This window comes from Phoxinus phoxinus, assembly GCF_949152265.1.
Source record: "Phoxinus phoxinus genome assembly, chromosome: 1".
Lineage (NCBI taxonomy): Eukaryota > Metazoa > Chordata > Actinopteri > Cypriniformes > Leuciscidae > Phoxinus > Phoxinus phoxinus.
Window position 1 is genome coordinate 44,457,776 of NC_136876.1, and position 14,468 is coordinate 44,472,243.

At 39.3% G+C, this 14,468-nt stretch overlaps 1 protein-coding gene across 7 annotated transcripts in view; it reads left to right on the forward strand.

Moving 5' to 3' along the window:
* The window catches only part of LOC307006119 (glutamine-rich protein 2), a 42,085-nt gene that overhangs the window by 26,106 nt on the left and 1,511 nt on the right, over window positions 1-14,468 (forward strand). For 3 of the 7 annotated variants that reach the window (XM_079626759.1, XM_079626758.1, XM_079626762.1), the window contains 6 exons: window positions 240-305; window positions 1,311-1,412; window positions 2,938-3,081; window positions 5,703-5,868; window positions 5,941-6,052; window positions 13,233-13,334. In XM_079626759.1, coding sequence (XP_079482885.1) covers window positions 240-305; window positions 1,311-1,412; window positions 2,938-3,081; window positions 5,703-5,868; window positions 5,941-6,052; window positions 13,233-13,334 — 692 coding nt within the window. Of the gene's footprint in view, window positions 1-239; window positions 306-1,310; window positions 1,413-2,937; window positions 3,082-5,702; window positions 5,869-5,940; window positions 6,053-13,232; window positions 13,335-14,468 lie in introns of those variants that run through there. The other 4 variants (XM_079626764.1, XM_079626761.1, XM_079626760.1 and 1 more) reach the window with 3 other exon arrangements.

Below are 14,468 nucleotides of genomic sequence, written 5' to 3' on the forward strand. Positions count from 1 at the left end.
TATAATTTTTTGTCTATTTTCCTGACTTGGCGAGTGGTTTTTGACCAGAATAAGACTTTATGGTGATAGTTACTAAAGCTTGACCTAAAACATAAAGTCAAACATTGAATCCTTATATCATGTGTATGTTTCTGAAATATTCAGTCAGTCACTATCTGAATAACTGCCATTTGACGAACATGATGATGGTCGTAAGAAACAAACCTCACTGTCTTTGTGTCTTTCTCACTTCGCCATAGACAATTGGTGGCCCGGTTTCACTGCATCTCCTGTGATCGTCCAGTGGAAATGATGACACCAGGACAGTACGTACTTATCATACAGGACAACTGACACGACACGCATGACACACCTTGTTTTGTCACAATTCATTCAATAAGAATTAGTTATTTAAAAAATATATTAAACCGTTCATACAGACAATGCCTTGAATACACTGCTTCTACAATGGCCAAATTAAAATAAATATGTATAATAAATAAAAAATGAATTTCTCACAGTAAATAAAAGTATAAATCAATAAATAAATCTAATATTGTCTTGAATAAAGCAAATTTGGGTCGAGTTATTAATCAAATCAATGTGATGCTACCAAAATACAGGGATTTTGTTGTTACGACATCAGTGTTGGGTAAGTTACTCTAAAAAAGTCATTAATTACTGGCTATTAATTACATCTTCAACTGTGTAATTAGATTATTGTACTAATTACTCTCTTTCTATAAAGTATTGCATTACTAATTACTTTCTAAATCCCATTTCAACCTCGACCAGGTGCAACAAAACAAGGATAGACTCTTTTCATTCTTTTTAAAATAAATTATTTTAATTTGCATAAATTATTCTTGCACCGACCAGAGTGCGTAAAGGGGGAAGGTTACATTAAAAACATACTTTATTACATTAGACGTTACATGTTGATGTTACTATTGGCTTATATACAATTGTTGTACAGTCTATACAGTTTTTAATGCAATTACATCAGAAGTAACTGTAATTCAATTACAGAAAAAAATGAGGAGTGATCCCTTACTTTACTTTTTCAAGGGAAAAGTAATTAAATGACAGTAATTCATTACTTAGTAAAATGCCTTATACTCAACATAACAACATAAAGCAACAAATTGTAACCCATGAAGACCCTCTTAAGATTTATGGTTGCATCACTTGACATTTTTAGAGTAATTCAATCACAATTGTGATTGAGATTCGCTATTTACTTTTCTAAGACCTTGTCACTTGTTATTTGAAATAGACATTTCAAAAGTTCCTGCTTGTCATATTCTCAAGACGTCTGTGAATGTTTGCAGGCACATGTCCACCCTGCCCTCGGCCCCAGGACTGCCCTCTCACAGGTCCAGCCGGCCCTACTCTGTGTACGAGCTGGAGCAGATGCGGCAGCACTGCAGGAGGTGAGACACACACACACACACACACACACACACACTTACCACTGCTCGTCCACAAGAGGGACTCAACTTCACTGTGTTCTGCAGATTCCACACACTAAACCTGACAGACATCAACCCCACTGATCTGTACAGCAACCTCATGTACTCTATTCGTGGAAATGACAGAAAGCATTTGGACACACTTAGAAGTAGTAAAATAGAAGCACGAGTACACCTTCCTAGCAAAACATTTCACAGAAACTTAGGTTTTAAATAATTCAGAGCTTCCCCCCAACAAATAAGAAGTATTCATGTGTGCTATTAGTATACTTTTTAAAATGTGTATGTACTTATCAGAGATGTACTTAACAAAAGTTACTTAAGTGGACTTATTTTGACTAGTCTAAGTATATTTGGCCTGTAGTTTTACTTTATCTTTTGATCAAGATATATTTAAGAAAAGCATATTTTTGAATCAAGTTTATAAGTGACCCTAGTGGAATTTAAACTATATCAAAATGCATTTAAAATACATTTATTTCATACTAAGTATACTACAAACATCGCTGCAGACTTACTGATGTAATTATAATTAAACTTTATGTGGAGTACTTATTTATTGCAGCACAATGCACATTTCTTAATATGAAGCCTAAAATGTGTTTTAATATCACTATTAGTAAGGATAGTATGATCGCTGTATAATATCAGTCTTTAAATGAAAGATATTTAAAGTGTACCTGAAGTATACTTGCGATAGTTGCACTTAAGCACAATCAAGTATACTTAAGTATATCTCTAGTTGAACTTCAACACTATTTCTGGATAACTAAAGTGCATTAAGTACAAAATTAGTTTTTCCAATTTAGCAGACTTTAAGTATATCAATATAGTAAACTAAAAGTACAATTGCAGGGTATTTACATTAAGTAGATAAATATGTAAATGTATTTGCACTTACTTAGCATAAAATACATGTATTTCAAAATACATTTTAGGATATTTATTATTCACTAGGGAAAATAGCAAAAGCAAAATGTCTCTTTATCTTTATATACCTAAATCATTAGCATCAATCCACTGGCAGTGTATAAACAATAGTACATTTATAGGTTTATTTCACGTTTAAAAATGAATGCCTAAATATAAACTTTTCCTCAAGAAGTATTAAAATAGTACACTTACAAGTATACTACTAGCACATTTATATTAATATGCATACTACATGAAGTATACTAGCAAAATATACTTAATTTAATAAAAGTATCCTTGAAGAGTTTACATTATTTTGTAGTTTTGTAGACATTTTTAAAGGGCAGTGTACGTCTCCCAATATTTGCCATGCCAGTGTAAAATTCTAAATTAAGCAATGAAATACTGGCCACATGAGCAGTTGCGATTACTGATGAAGTCTTAATAAGTTGGTCAATGAGAACTCTGGCTGTTTATTTGTCTCAGCCGGAAACCAGGGACTAACCAGGATAACTTTAGCTTGTTTTGAGAGAGGTTTGGCACAGGATGAGCGCAGACATGTTTTAATGTGCAGGCAGATAGATCAAGATCCCAGTCAGTTTCCTACAGCAAGGACACCCAAGCTCCCTTACAGCCAGGGTCTGCCAGAACTTTCTCGGACCCGCTACCGGCCCACCCCGGGCCCAGCAAAGAGGAGCAGCCGGACCCAGAGCAAGCAGTGAGTTAGACCCTTGACACACAGAGACAAGGTTCTTTAGGTTGACGTCAGTTTACAGGCTAGCTGCTGATACGGTGTCTTCTTTCAGAAAAATGTATCTAGCCTAAAACTCTCTCTGGTACATGTTCTGCGTATCTTCACTCGTAAAAAGTGAAGTCATTCTTTATTGGCATCTATGGTTCCATGAAGAACCTTTAACAGCCATGGAATCCTTCCATTCCACAAAAGACTCTTTATAGTGGATTCTTTAGATAATTCAAAAGTTCTTTACACTAAGATTACGTTTTTTTTATTATTTTTTTTTTTTAAAGAACGGTTCACTAAAAGATTCTTTGTGGGACTTAAAATGGTTCTTTTATGGCATTGCTGCGAAAAAACACATTTCAGAATCTTTATCTATATAGCCTTGTTCATACTGTCAGTCCGAATCTGATTTTTGTGCATATATGATTGGAATTATCATATTTAGCAAGGGTGAATGGCAAAAAAAAAATCTAATGAAATATGATTTTTACAAATCCGTTCCAAGCTACATTCATTTCAATCATGACAACTCTCAAAATAGTTTTAGCATCTTAATGAACATGGCGATGTTCGTGTATTTGGTCTCTGTGGACTAGATCTGATATCCATGCTGCTGCTGCAGAGCAAGTATGGACTTGCTACTGTTAATAGATACACAGACACACTGCGGTGAGCATGTAAGATATCCTGCTGTTGCTGCATGAATAGACATACGTAAAACCAGTAGCAGATCTAGGCAGGTGGAGCTGGGGAGGTGGAGGGGTTCAGAGGAGCTACAGCAAACGCTGAAGCAAGATATTTGAATGTCGAGCAAGAGATCTCATTGGCTGCAGGATCAGCAGAGGCCAATCAGCTTGTGCCATGCGGTAATGATGTGATCGCTTGCAGATTGCGGGTAAAGGACCGATCAGACGGCGCCCTCTAGAGTTTCATGACTGAATTAGATTTATGTGGTTTAATATCCTATTCAAATCACATTTCTGTAAATCTATTTCAGCGGAGATGGCAGCACGGAATAAAGCCGCACATTTCAGCATCTTACATTTCTGCCTTTGCTTCATTAAAGGGATAGTTCACCTAAAAATGCAAATTAGCCCATGATTTACTCACCCTCAAGTCATCCTAGGTGTATATGACATTCTTCTTTCAGTCGAATACAATCAGAGTTATATTTAAAAAGGTCCTGGCTCTTCCAACTTCCAAGCTTTATAATGGGAGTGAATAGCTGTTTCTGTTCTAAGTCGATAAAAGTGCATCTGTCCATCATAAAAGTGCATCTATCCATCATAAAAGTGCATCTATCCATCATAAAAGTGCATCTGTCCATCATAAAAGTGCATCTATCCATCATAAAAGTGCATCCATCCATCATAAAAGTGCATCTCTCCATCATAAAAGTGCATCCATCCATCATAAAAGTGCATCCATCCATCATAAAAGTGCTCCACACTGCTCCGGGGGTTAATAAAGGCCTTCTGAAACAAAGCGATGCGTTTGTGTAAGAAAAATATACCTACCGTATTTTCCGCACTATAAGTCGCTCCGGAGTATAAGTCGCAACAGTCAAAAAATGCGCCATGAAGAGGAAAAAAACATATATAAGTCGCACTGGACTATAAGTCGCATTTATTTAGAAATTTATTTCACAAAATCCAAGACTAAGAACAGACATTTAATCTGGAAAGGCAAGTTATTCAGCTACACAACAGCACACAGAACAACAGGCTGAATAGGTGTCCGGTGTGTTAACATAACACATTAACAGTTATTCAGCTCCACAATAGCACACAGAAGAACTGGCTGAATAGGTGTCCGGTGTGTTAACGTAACACATTAACAGTTATTCAGCTGCACAATAGCATAAAGAACATATACCTGGGAGGCTGAATAGACTAAATTAACATCAGCCAGCGAGTCCAACAAGTTACCGGTAAGCAAGTTCACCAAGCTCCCGCGATCTCATTCCACAACACTGAATACATTAAATTATTCCTCGGTGCCGCTTCTGAACAACTCCGCTAACTAGAGCGCCCTCTCGCGGCTGTAGACGGTAATTTTTTCTCTTGGTTCATCTCAGTCAGTATGAATTAATTTTGATATATAAGTCGCACCTGACTATAAGTCGCAGGACCAGTCAAACTATGAAAAAATGTGACTTATAGTCCAGAAAATATGGTATTTATAACTTTATCGACTAAAATAACTAGCTTCCGGCAGACGGCCGTTTGCATCGATTTACGGCGAAAGAGTTACACTTGACACAACACACAACGTAATGACGAATGCGTACGCGCAGAGGATAGAGTAACTCTGATAACTCTGATTGTATTCGCCTGAAAGAAGAATGTCATAGACACCTAGGATGACTTGAGAGTGAGTATATTGTGGGTAATTTAAATTTTTGGGTGAACTATCCTTTTAAGCCCAAATTATACTTTACCTTTTACGCGTACGCTAGGATCTGTGCACAGTGTTTGTTGCGTGAGCAAATCAGATCTGAAATGTTGTGATACACAGTGTGGGCAGTCAATAATCGGATGCACAATGAATCTGGACTGACAGTGTGACGTAGTCTAAGAGTTGAATGTTGTATTCAGTGAGAGGATCCCAGAAATGGCGGATTACAGTTACCTGGCCCGTAGCTGCGGGGGCAGTCACACCCTCACCTATCCCAGCCGCCGCTACACCCGCATTCAGCACATCACACATCTGATCCAGAGTGACGAGGAGAGTCGGCCCGTGTCCTCTGGACCACCCACACAGGTCTGACACGTGACGCTCACACAATCATTCTGAACTGTGTGTGTGTGTGAACCGTGTGCTCTGTTCCTCCAGGCTGAAGAAGCCAACATCATGGGTTTGAACGGACAGGTCTATAAGGGCCGAATGAACAGCAGAGCAGTGAGGCTCTCCGAGACAAGATTACCCACCATCTCTCCTCGAGAAGGCAAGATCACATGTCAAAATCACAGCAACATCTAGCCTTAAAGGAACACGCCGACTTTTTGGGACTTTAGCTTATTCACCGTATCCCCCAGAGTTAGATAAGTCCATACATACCCTTTTCATCTCCGTGCGTGCCATAGCTCTGTCTGACGCACCCACCGCTAGCCTAGCTTAGCACAAAGACTGAAGGTAAATGGCTCCAGCTAGCATACTGCTCCCTATAAGTGACAAAATAACGCCAACATTTTCCTATTTACATGTTGTGATTCGTATAGTCACAGCGTGTATAAATAACAAGGTCACATGAGACACAGCCATCTTCTAACCGTATACATACTGGGAACTATATTCTCAGAAGGCGAAGCACTGCTACTTCTGCGGAGGGATTTGCTCGCAGCGCCTGAGAAGCCCCGTGGCGAGGAGCAGAGAGTTCGCTCATAGTGTTGCGCTAATCACTCCGCAGAAGTAGCAGTGCTTCGCCGTCTGAGAATATAGTTCCCAGTATGTATACGGTTAGAAGATGGCTGCGTTTACCTCCAGTCTTTGTGCTAAGCTAGGCTAGCGGTGGGTGCGTCAGACGGAGTTACGGCACACACACGGAGATGAGAAGGGTGTGTATGGACTTATCTAACTCTGGGGGATACGGTGAATAAGATAAAGTCCCAAAAAGTCGGCGTGTTCCTTTAACATACACTAGTGGCCAGAGGGGATATTTATACTATATTTGCTTCTAATGACGCTTCAAGTTCGATAAAAAAATTAAAATGTAAGGAATATGTTATATCGGGGTAAAGACAACACTACCTCTGGTTAAGGTTTTTAAATGCCAAAGTATTAGGCTCAAACTACAGCTACAAATATTTACAAACAAATAGCTCAAGGAAAGTAATCATACATTAACACAAATATAACCAGTCATTAATATTTCATTGGTTTTCATTACATTAATAATCAATTATGCGTCAATAAGCTTTGTGCATATGCCATTTTCACTAAAAGCCACTAAATGTATTGAATTGTATGCTGGGAATAATGAGTGCAAGCTTTGTATGTCAGCTTGGCCAAAAATGATGTCCGCACAATTTGGCATGTTTTCATTGCATTGGCCCAAATAAAACCATTGAAACACATGCATTAAAGGGATAGTTCACCCAAAAATGAAAAATCTGTCATCACTTACTCACCAACACATGTTTTTCCAAATCTGTATGAGTTTATTTCTCCTGTTCTTCCACTTTCGATCACTTCCAGAGGTAGTTGAAAACACATTTGACCGGATTGCTTTCGTAGTGTAAACGCTCATGTGGTCGAATGTGTTCAAACTGACACAAAAGACGTCTTCTTTCCGCCTACTGACCTGATGCGTGAACATTATGGGAAGCGCACTAGCCAGACGGGATTTAAAGGGGTGATGAACTGAGAAATCAAATTTTCCTTGAGCTTTTGACATATAAGAGGTCATCATACTATAAGAATATCCTGTAAGTTTCAGAACTGAAAACTTCCTTGTTAGTCCAATAAAAGCTTTTATTGACACCAGGCCCAGCGAACGACAGGTTTTTCAAAGTGGGGATCTATGAGGTCAAAGGGCATCAAGCACCGCCTCCGCAGAAGAAGATCAACGCCTACTTCAACACCGCCTGTTTAGCCCCGCCCACCTCACGCATTACATGAAACTCATTATAATATGCAAAACTGTTATCCAATCATAGCAGTGGGCGTTTACTTCCAAGTCTTCATCGCGGCACGCCCATAAAAACCGAGCGTTTCAGGAGCTAGCTCAAAACCAGGGTAGAAAATAGCCAAATACTTATTAATTTTGAATGTAAAAACCAGGAGAACGTCATAAGTTGACATCAGACAACAATATAAAAAAAATGTAAAAAGCCAGTTCATGACCCCTTTAAACTTTGTCAGCTGGAGACCCAAGTTTGGTTTGAAGATGAAAAACATACCAAGCTCAATGTTCTCTCATCATTCCTGATTTCTAACACACACTCACAGCGTTGGTCTTGCGGTTGTCAGAGCAGAAACGAAAGCTCATGTTCTCCGTATGTTTTTCTGTCGTCTTCCAGTCGCGTTCATATGTAAATTGCGCGAGCTTATTTTGTCCATTAGATCGAAAGATCTTTAAAAAAACCATACATTTACCCGCTCATAGACCCTCCCCTCGAAGAAATCAGGACAGAAGTGTTTGAAAGTGGACAAAAGAGACGGATTAAAACACCAGGTGTAAACGGGAATGCGTCTCCCTCGTATACTTGTGATCCGATCAAAACGCATTTTAATACCAGAGACCTTAATACGATGTGCAATAACTGTTTATGGTTAATTCAACAAGCATAAACTCTTTCCAATAAAGATATGTAAAGCTTATTTGGATTTTATATAATTAAAAGTATAACGAAAAAAGGGACGTTTTTTTTTTGCTGAGTTAGATGTTTGCTCCCACCTCCAATTATTTCCATCACAAAAGTTTCTTGAGGGAACGCAAAACTTAACTAAAAGCAAAATCGACGTTTTCCTCGCTTCTCATTCTTTCCCCATCACCATGGCCGTTCATGCCAGCTTTCTAGATCTGGAACTGACATGAGAACAGTTGAGCGCATGAATGATTGATTCTTGTGTTGGAAACTGTTCATTGATGGTAGGAGCTTCTGTTGTGTTCGGGACAATGTGCAGTACTCAATACGGGGGCCCTGATCGTGCTGCACCTCACGACTTGTTACGCAACACATCTTAACATGAACCCATCTGTACGCTTGGCCCACTTTTTTGCTCGTCTTGCAATGGAAGACTGTGTCTAGACTGCGGGGGAGAAGAAGAGCGTCCCGGGATCAGACAGAAATTTACAGAAGATTGCGGAAACTTTGATTTAGAGTTGTTTAGAGTAGTTGGTTGCGTTGTAATTTTATTCAGAATTGAGGTGAAAGGGTAAAAGGAGGGCGATAGGGCTTGGGACTGGATTCGGATGGGGGAAGGGGTTTTATGTTTCCTTGCGAAATTGCAGAGCTGCAATGAGAAACCATTGGGAAGTGACAACAGACCTGGAGGAAGATGAGCCTCTTTGCTCTTCATTGTGTCACTGAATCAAGGAAAGATGGTTGAAAGTCATACCAAAGACACCTGTCCTGCTTGGCAGATGAGCCATGTCATGCTTGACCGAGCAAAAGTTTGGCAGTTTGCCCATGTCACACAGTAAAGAGATGATTTATGAGAAGATGAGTCCCGTTTTTAAGGTCAGAAGATGTTGTCTGTTTCCCAATAAGTCTTTTTCTTGAAGATTCATAGAGGAACAATCATATATAAACCTTCGAAGACAGACCATTATATCGTTGTTTCTGATTCAATCACATGATTATCAGTGCTTCATGTGATAAGCATTTCATTTCCTCATAAAAGACGTTCTCACTGTATTATACCTTAAGGCCTGGTTTCACAAACAGGGCTTAGATTAAGCCAGGATTAGGCCTTAGTTAAATAAGGACATTTAAGTAGCTTTTATAAACGTCGCTTAGGCCGTGTGTCCACCAAAGCGTTTTTAGCTTGAGAGCGTTTTGGCAGTTGAGACACTTTGCTTGTTATGATACGGAATATCTGCGAAAGTGTTACTAGTATCTCATTTCACACATATTTTGTTTCTATGTTGATTCTATGGTAAAATGTCGATACAATGTAACGTATTTTCTCTGGCTCTTGTTTTGAATTATTTTGCTCCGTTATAGAGAGCCTAACTCCCTCCCCTTCCGGTGGACCACCATGGGACCTTATTTCGGAAAAATATTGTATGGTAGTCAATAGCGAGAGACAACAAATATTTTGATCTCGTTTGAATTGTGGCCTGAATTACACATATGATGTTTGTCAATTTAAAAGATACATTTTAAAGTCAAGAAAGTCGCAGTTTGATGTAAAACTGTTGAGGTATAAGACTGTGAAAATACGTAATTACAAAGACTACAGACCCAAAAGGCGCACATGTGACGTCATACATTTTCTCTCAATGAATGAAGCTAACTTTACTGAAGCTAACGTCTGTCATTTTTTCTGTAGTCTTACGTTATAATCGTAATGTTACGCCATCATACCTGAGTGTGTTGTACCAGACTGCACACACACGAGAAACGGTGACGTATAGTGCGAGACGAGAGATGTAGTTCATTGAGCGATTTTCACATAAAACTAAACGTTACTCTTCTGTTTTATGACAAACTGCGACTTTCTTAACTTTCATAATTATCATTTAAATTGACAAACACCATGTTTGCACCAATACCATGCATATTTTTTCCGAAATAAGGTCCCATGAGCCGGAAGCGGAGGGGCGGGACTTAGGCTCTCTGTTATGCTGCTTGTTGACGTTGTACAAGCAGAATGTGGCGGTTGGCGGTGTGTTATTAGTCCCACCCCTCCTCCACTGTGATTGGACGGTTGGGTAAAAAGTGACTGTGATGAGCGCTGCGTTTTACCCAAAGTTGAACATCCTTCAACTCTCGGCGACCTGTAAAAAAACACTCAGCGCTTTAGCATGAAAAAAAAAAGATCAGCGCCTCATGGCGTTTTAAAAACGCGGCGCTCCCATTAAAAACAGTTGAAAAAAACCTTTTTGTGGACACACAGCCTTAAAAGAAAAAAACATTACTGGTGTGCATCTTGAGACAAAGCATTTTAAGATATGCCAGTGCAAGTTGCTTTCAGTTAAAACAGCTCAAACATTCAGTTTATAGTCTGGGACTAGACTTAAAGGGTTAGTTCACCCAAAAATTTAAATTCTGTCATTAATTACTCACCCTTGTGTCGTTCCAAACGCGTAAGACTTTTATTCATCTTCGGAACACAAATGAAGATCTTTTTAATAAAATCTGAGAGATTTCTGTACTCTCCATTGACAGTCTACGCAACTACCACTTTGACGCTTTAAAAAGTTCATAAAGAGATCGTAAAACGAATCCATATGAATTGAGCGGCTTAGTCCAAATTTTCTTAAGAGATTTTATTTGAACTTTTATTCACATTTAAACGAACAGATGTGCTGCGTGACACAAGAATGAACCTCGCTGATTTCTATAAGAAAAATACAAAAAAACTAAACACTCTGAAACGTCCTGTGAAATCCGAGCTTGCAAAGTCTGCGCTTGAAATCCGTTCTGCACGATCCACTTGTTCGTTAACATTGTCAGGGTCTGAATCGGGTTTGAAAATGGTTTGAAATTGACGCCATTGTTAATATTTACATCTGGGTAGAGCTCACGGGTATGGAGGGGCGTGACAATTCCTGAACACACGATAAGCGCTGCGAATCACAACTCACTGGGCCAACTGACCAATCACGGCACATTTCGTATGTCGGAAGGAGGAGCTTCAGTGAAAACGACACGTTCAACCATAACAAATCATGTAAAATATGTGAAAAATAATGTGTTTTTTGAACAATCAAGCATATTAAAAACATATTCTAGTACACCCCAAAAACAAAATCAAGACTTCGTAAAAGGATATAAAAGGACCCCTTTAAACGCACGCACTCACGCAGGGAAGAACGAAGCTGTTTAAGTTGGCTGTGAATGAACACTGCACAAGCTATTTTAGTTACAAGGCTAACGGTGTTGAAGGGCTGGTAACACTGAGGTGCTGTTCTTGACCTTTGAACTTTAAATACCCTGTCTCGTGATGGTCTGTGCGCTGTGTGTATATCTCATCCATGCCTGAACTAACGGAGACGTCAAATTAGTCAACGGTAAACAAAGTCAGACTGCTTATTTTCTGGGCGGTTCCCAGCAGCAGCATGTGTGAAATGATCAGTGGTGTTTGTCAAGGCAAGTATCAAACCTCATTGGTTTTCACACGTCAAGTGAACACGCTTGAGCTTCCGTTTAGCACAACTTATGTGTGTGTTGATGAGCAACTTGTGAATATAAGCCTAAAGTAAATCTTTTCAGCATATAAAGCGATAGTCTCTTCAGAAAATTTGGACTAAACCGCTCAATTCATACGGATTAGTTTTACGATCTCTAAATGAACTTTTTGAAGCGCCAAAGTGGTAGTTGCGTAGACCAGGGGTTCCCAAACTTTTCAATCAGAAAGATTATAGAGATGCACCGATTACATTTTTCTAGGCCGATTCCGGTTTTTCATTGAGTTTGACCTGCCGATTCCGATTTCATTTTTCTAACCACTTTACAGCACACACATATATATATATATATATATATATATATTTTATAAAACACCATATACATTTAGCCAAACTGAATGATAAAAACAAGTTTAAATGGGTAAATTTAATATTATTAAATATAAATATATATTTGAGTCTTTATTTTCTTTTCTGACATAGCCTACTCCAGTTCTTGTTAAAACACACTAGACATGCAAATAATGTGCATTTTAGGCACTTTTTGTGTGAAATCATCTTTATTTGAATATCTATTGTACATATCTATTGTATCATGTTTCCTATATGTGCGGTCCGTGTGCACGTGTGATGCTGATGTTGCGCGATGTTAATCATGCGGCGCCCGAGTGCATTTGACCGGCATAAAATCGGCATGTCAGACTTATTGGCCGGTCGCCTAACCTCTAAAAGATTAGCATTAAAAGTATAATGTTCAGATAGACTATGCTATGCGACAAATTATTATAATGCTATTTCATAACAATTTTCATAATAATATTAAAAAAAAAAACAAATTTCAACTTGCTGCGGCCCCCACTTTGAAAACCCCTGGCGTAGACTGTCAATGGAGAAAGCTCTCAGACTTCATCAAAAAGATCTTAATTTGTAGTCGGAAGATGAACGAAAGTCTTACGGGTTCGGAACGACATGATGGCAGAATTTTCATTTTTGGGTGAACTGACCCCTTTAAGCCTTGCCTGTGAAACTGGGCACAAGTCTTTTTCTTTTTTTTTCTGATTGGATGTAAGTTTTGCTTCAAATCAAAGTTTGTAATGTGATTCATCTGCAACCTCGTGGGTTTGTTCAAGAGAAAAGGAAATTTGAAACATGATCATCATAAGAGAGGTGTATCTTAGTCATTGCATGTATGAATTGCATTTGTAATGTATTTCTGAGTGAATTGATAGATCTAGACAAACACACCGCAGACTGACTTCAGGAATGAAGGTCAGTGTTGCTGTCCCTGCGCTCCTGCCTGACATGTGGACTGTTGATGGTGTTGCAGGAAACTGGAAGAGCAAAGACAAGGTGAGCCGCTCGCAGTCCCAGAGGTCCAGTGGAGCGGATGCTGGCCGTGGAAGTGCCAAGACTCAGCGCAGCCACTCAGGTGTCTTACGAGGAGCCGGCTTTAAAGGGCTCCTGTTGTGCTTTCCCACTGTAGTCAGTGTGTAATGTTGCTGTTTGAGCATAAGCAAAGATCTGCCAGGTTACAAAGCTCAAAGTCCACTCCAAAGGGAAGATATTTTATTTAACAGAATTCGGACTACAACGCGATTTTTCCGGACCTTATGAAGTCATAGTGTTCCTCATTTAAATAATCTCGGCCCAAGGAATACGCAAAAAAGTTGGCGAGGCCTGGTTAAGCTGCGCTAGAGAAAATGAAGTGTGTTGTTTTTTAAGCTAATGCACATGCACAGCTGAAGTGCGTCTGACTGTTTCTATAGGAACCGGAGCTTCTGGAAGCTGCAGTGACGTGATAACTTTACCAATCAGCGATTGGCTCTCATTTAGAAGGCGGGACTTATTCCGCCATACTGAGCGTTGCAATTTTCCCCATTCAAAACAATACGATTATTGTGTTATTCTATATCTTTGCTAACATTACAGTATGGATGTAGTTTACTTTAGCTTTTGTAAGCAGGGGACACACTTAACAACTGTAAGGCGATTATGAATGTAATTTGATACTTACGACTGATCATGCTCGACGAGTCGGAGACAACTACGGTAGTTGCGTTCAGTCGGTGTTCAAAATGTGCTCCGGTCGTTGGAAACAGTCTGTAAGTGTGTTCAGTTCAGTCTTAGTGTGTCGTTAAGTGTCCCCGGCATTAGGAAAATTATCCTCGATTTTGTGATCGATTACTGTTTGTATTATCGTAGTTTTCCAACAAATGTTGGATAACATCATATCTATAAGAAAAATCATCTCTGTGAAATCCGAGCTTTGCAAAGTCCGCGCTTGAAATCCGTTCTGCACGATCCGCTTGTTCGTTAACATTGTCAGGGTCTGAATCGGGTTCGAAATGGTTTGAAATTGTTCGTCGTTGCATCGTTAATATGTACATGTGAGTAGAGCCGCGGTTATGGAGGGGCGTGACATTTCCCGAACACACGATAAGCTCTGCCAATCACAACACACTGGGCCAAGTTGACCAATCACAGCACATTTCGTATGTCGGACGGAGGAAAACGACACGTTCAACCAGACTGGGGAGTGAGGAGCTGTAATAATGTAAAATAT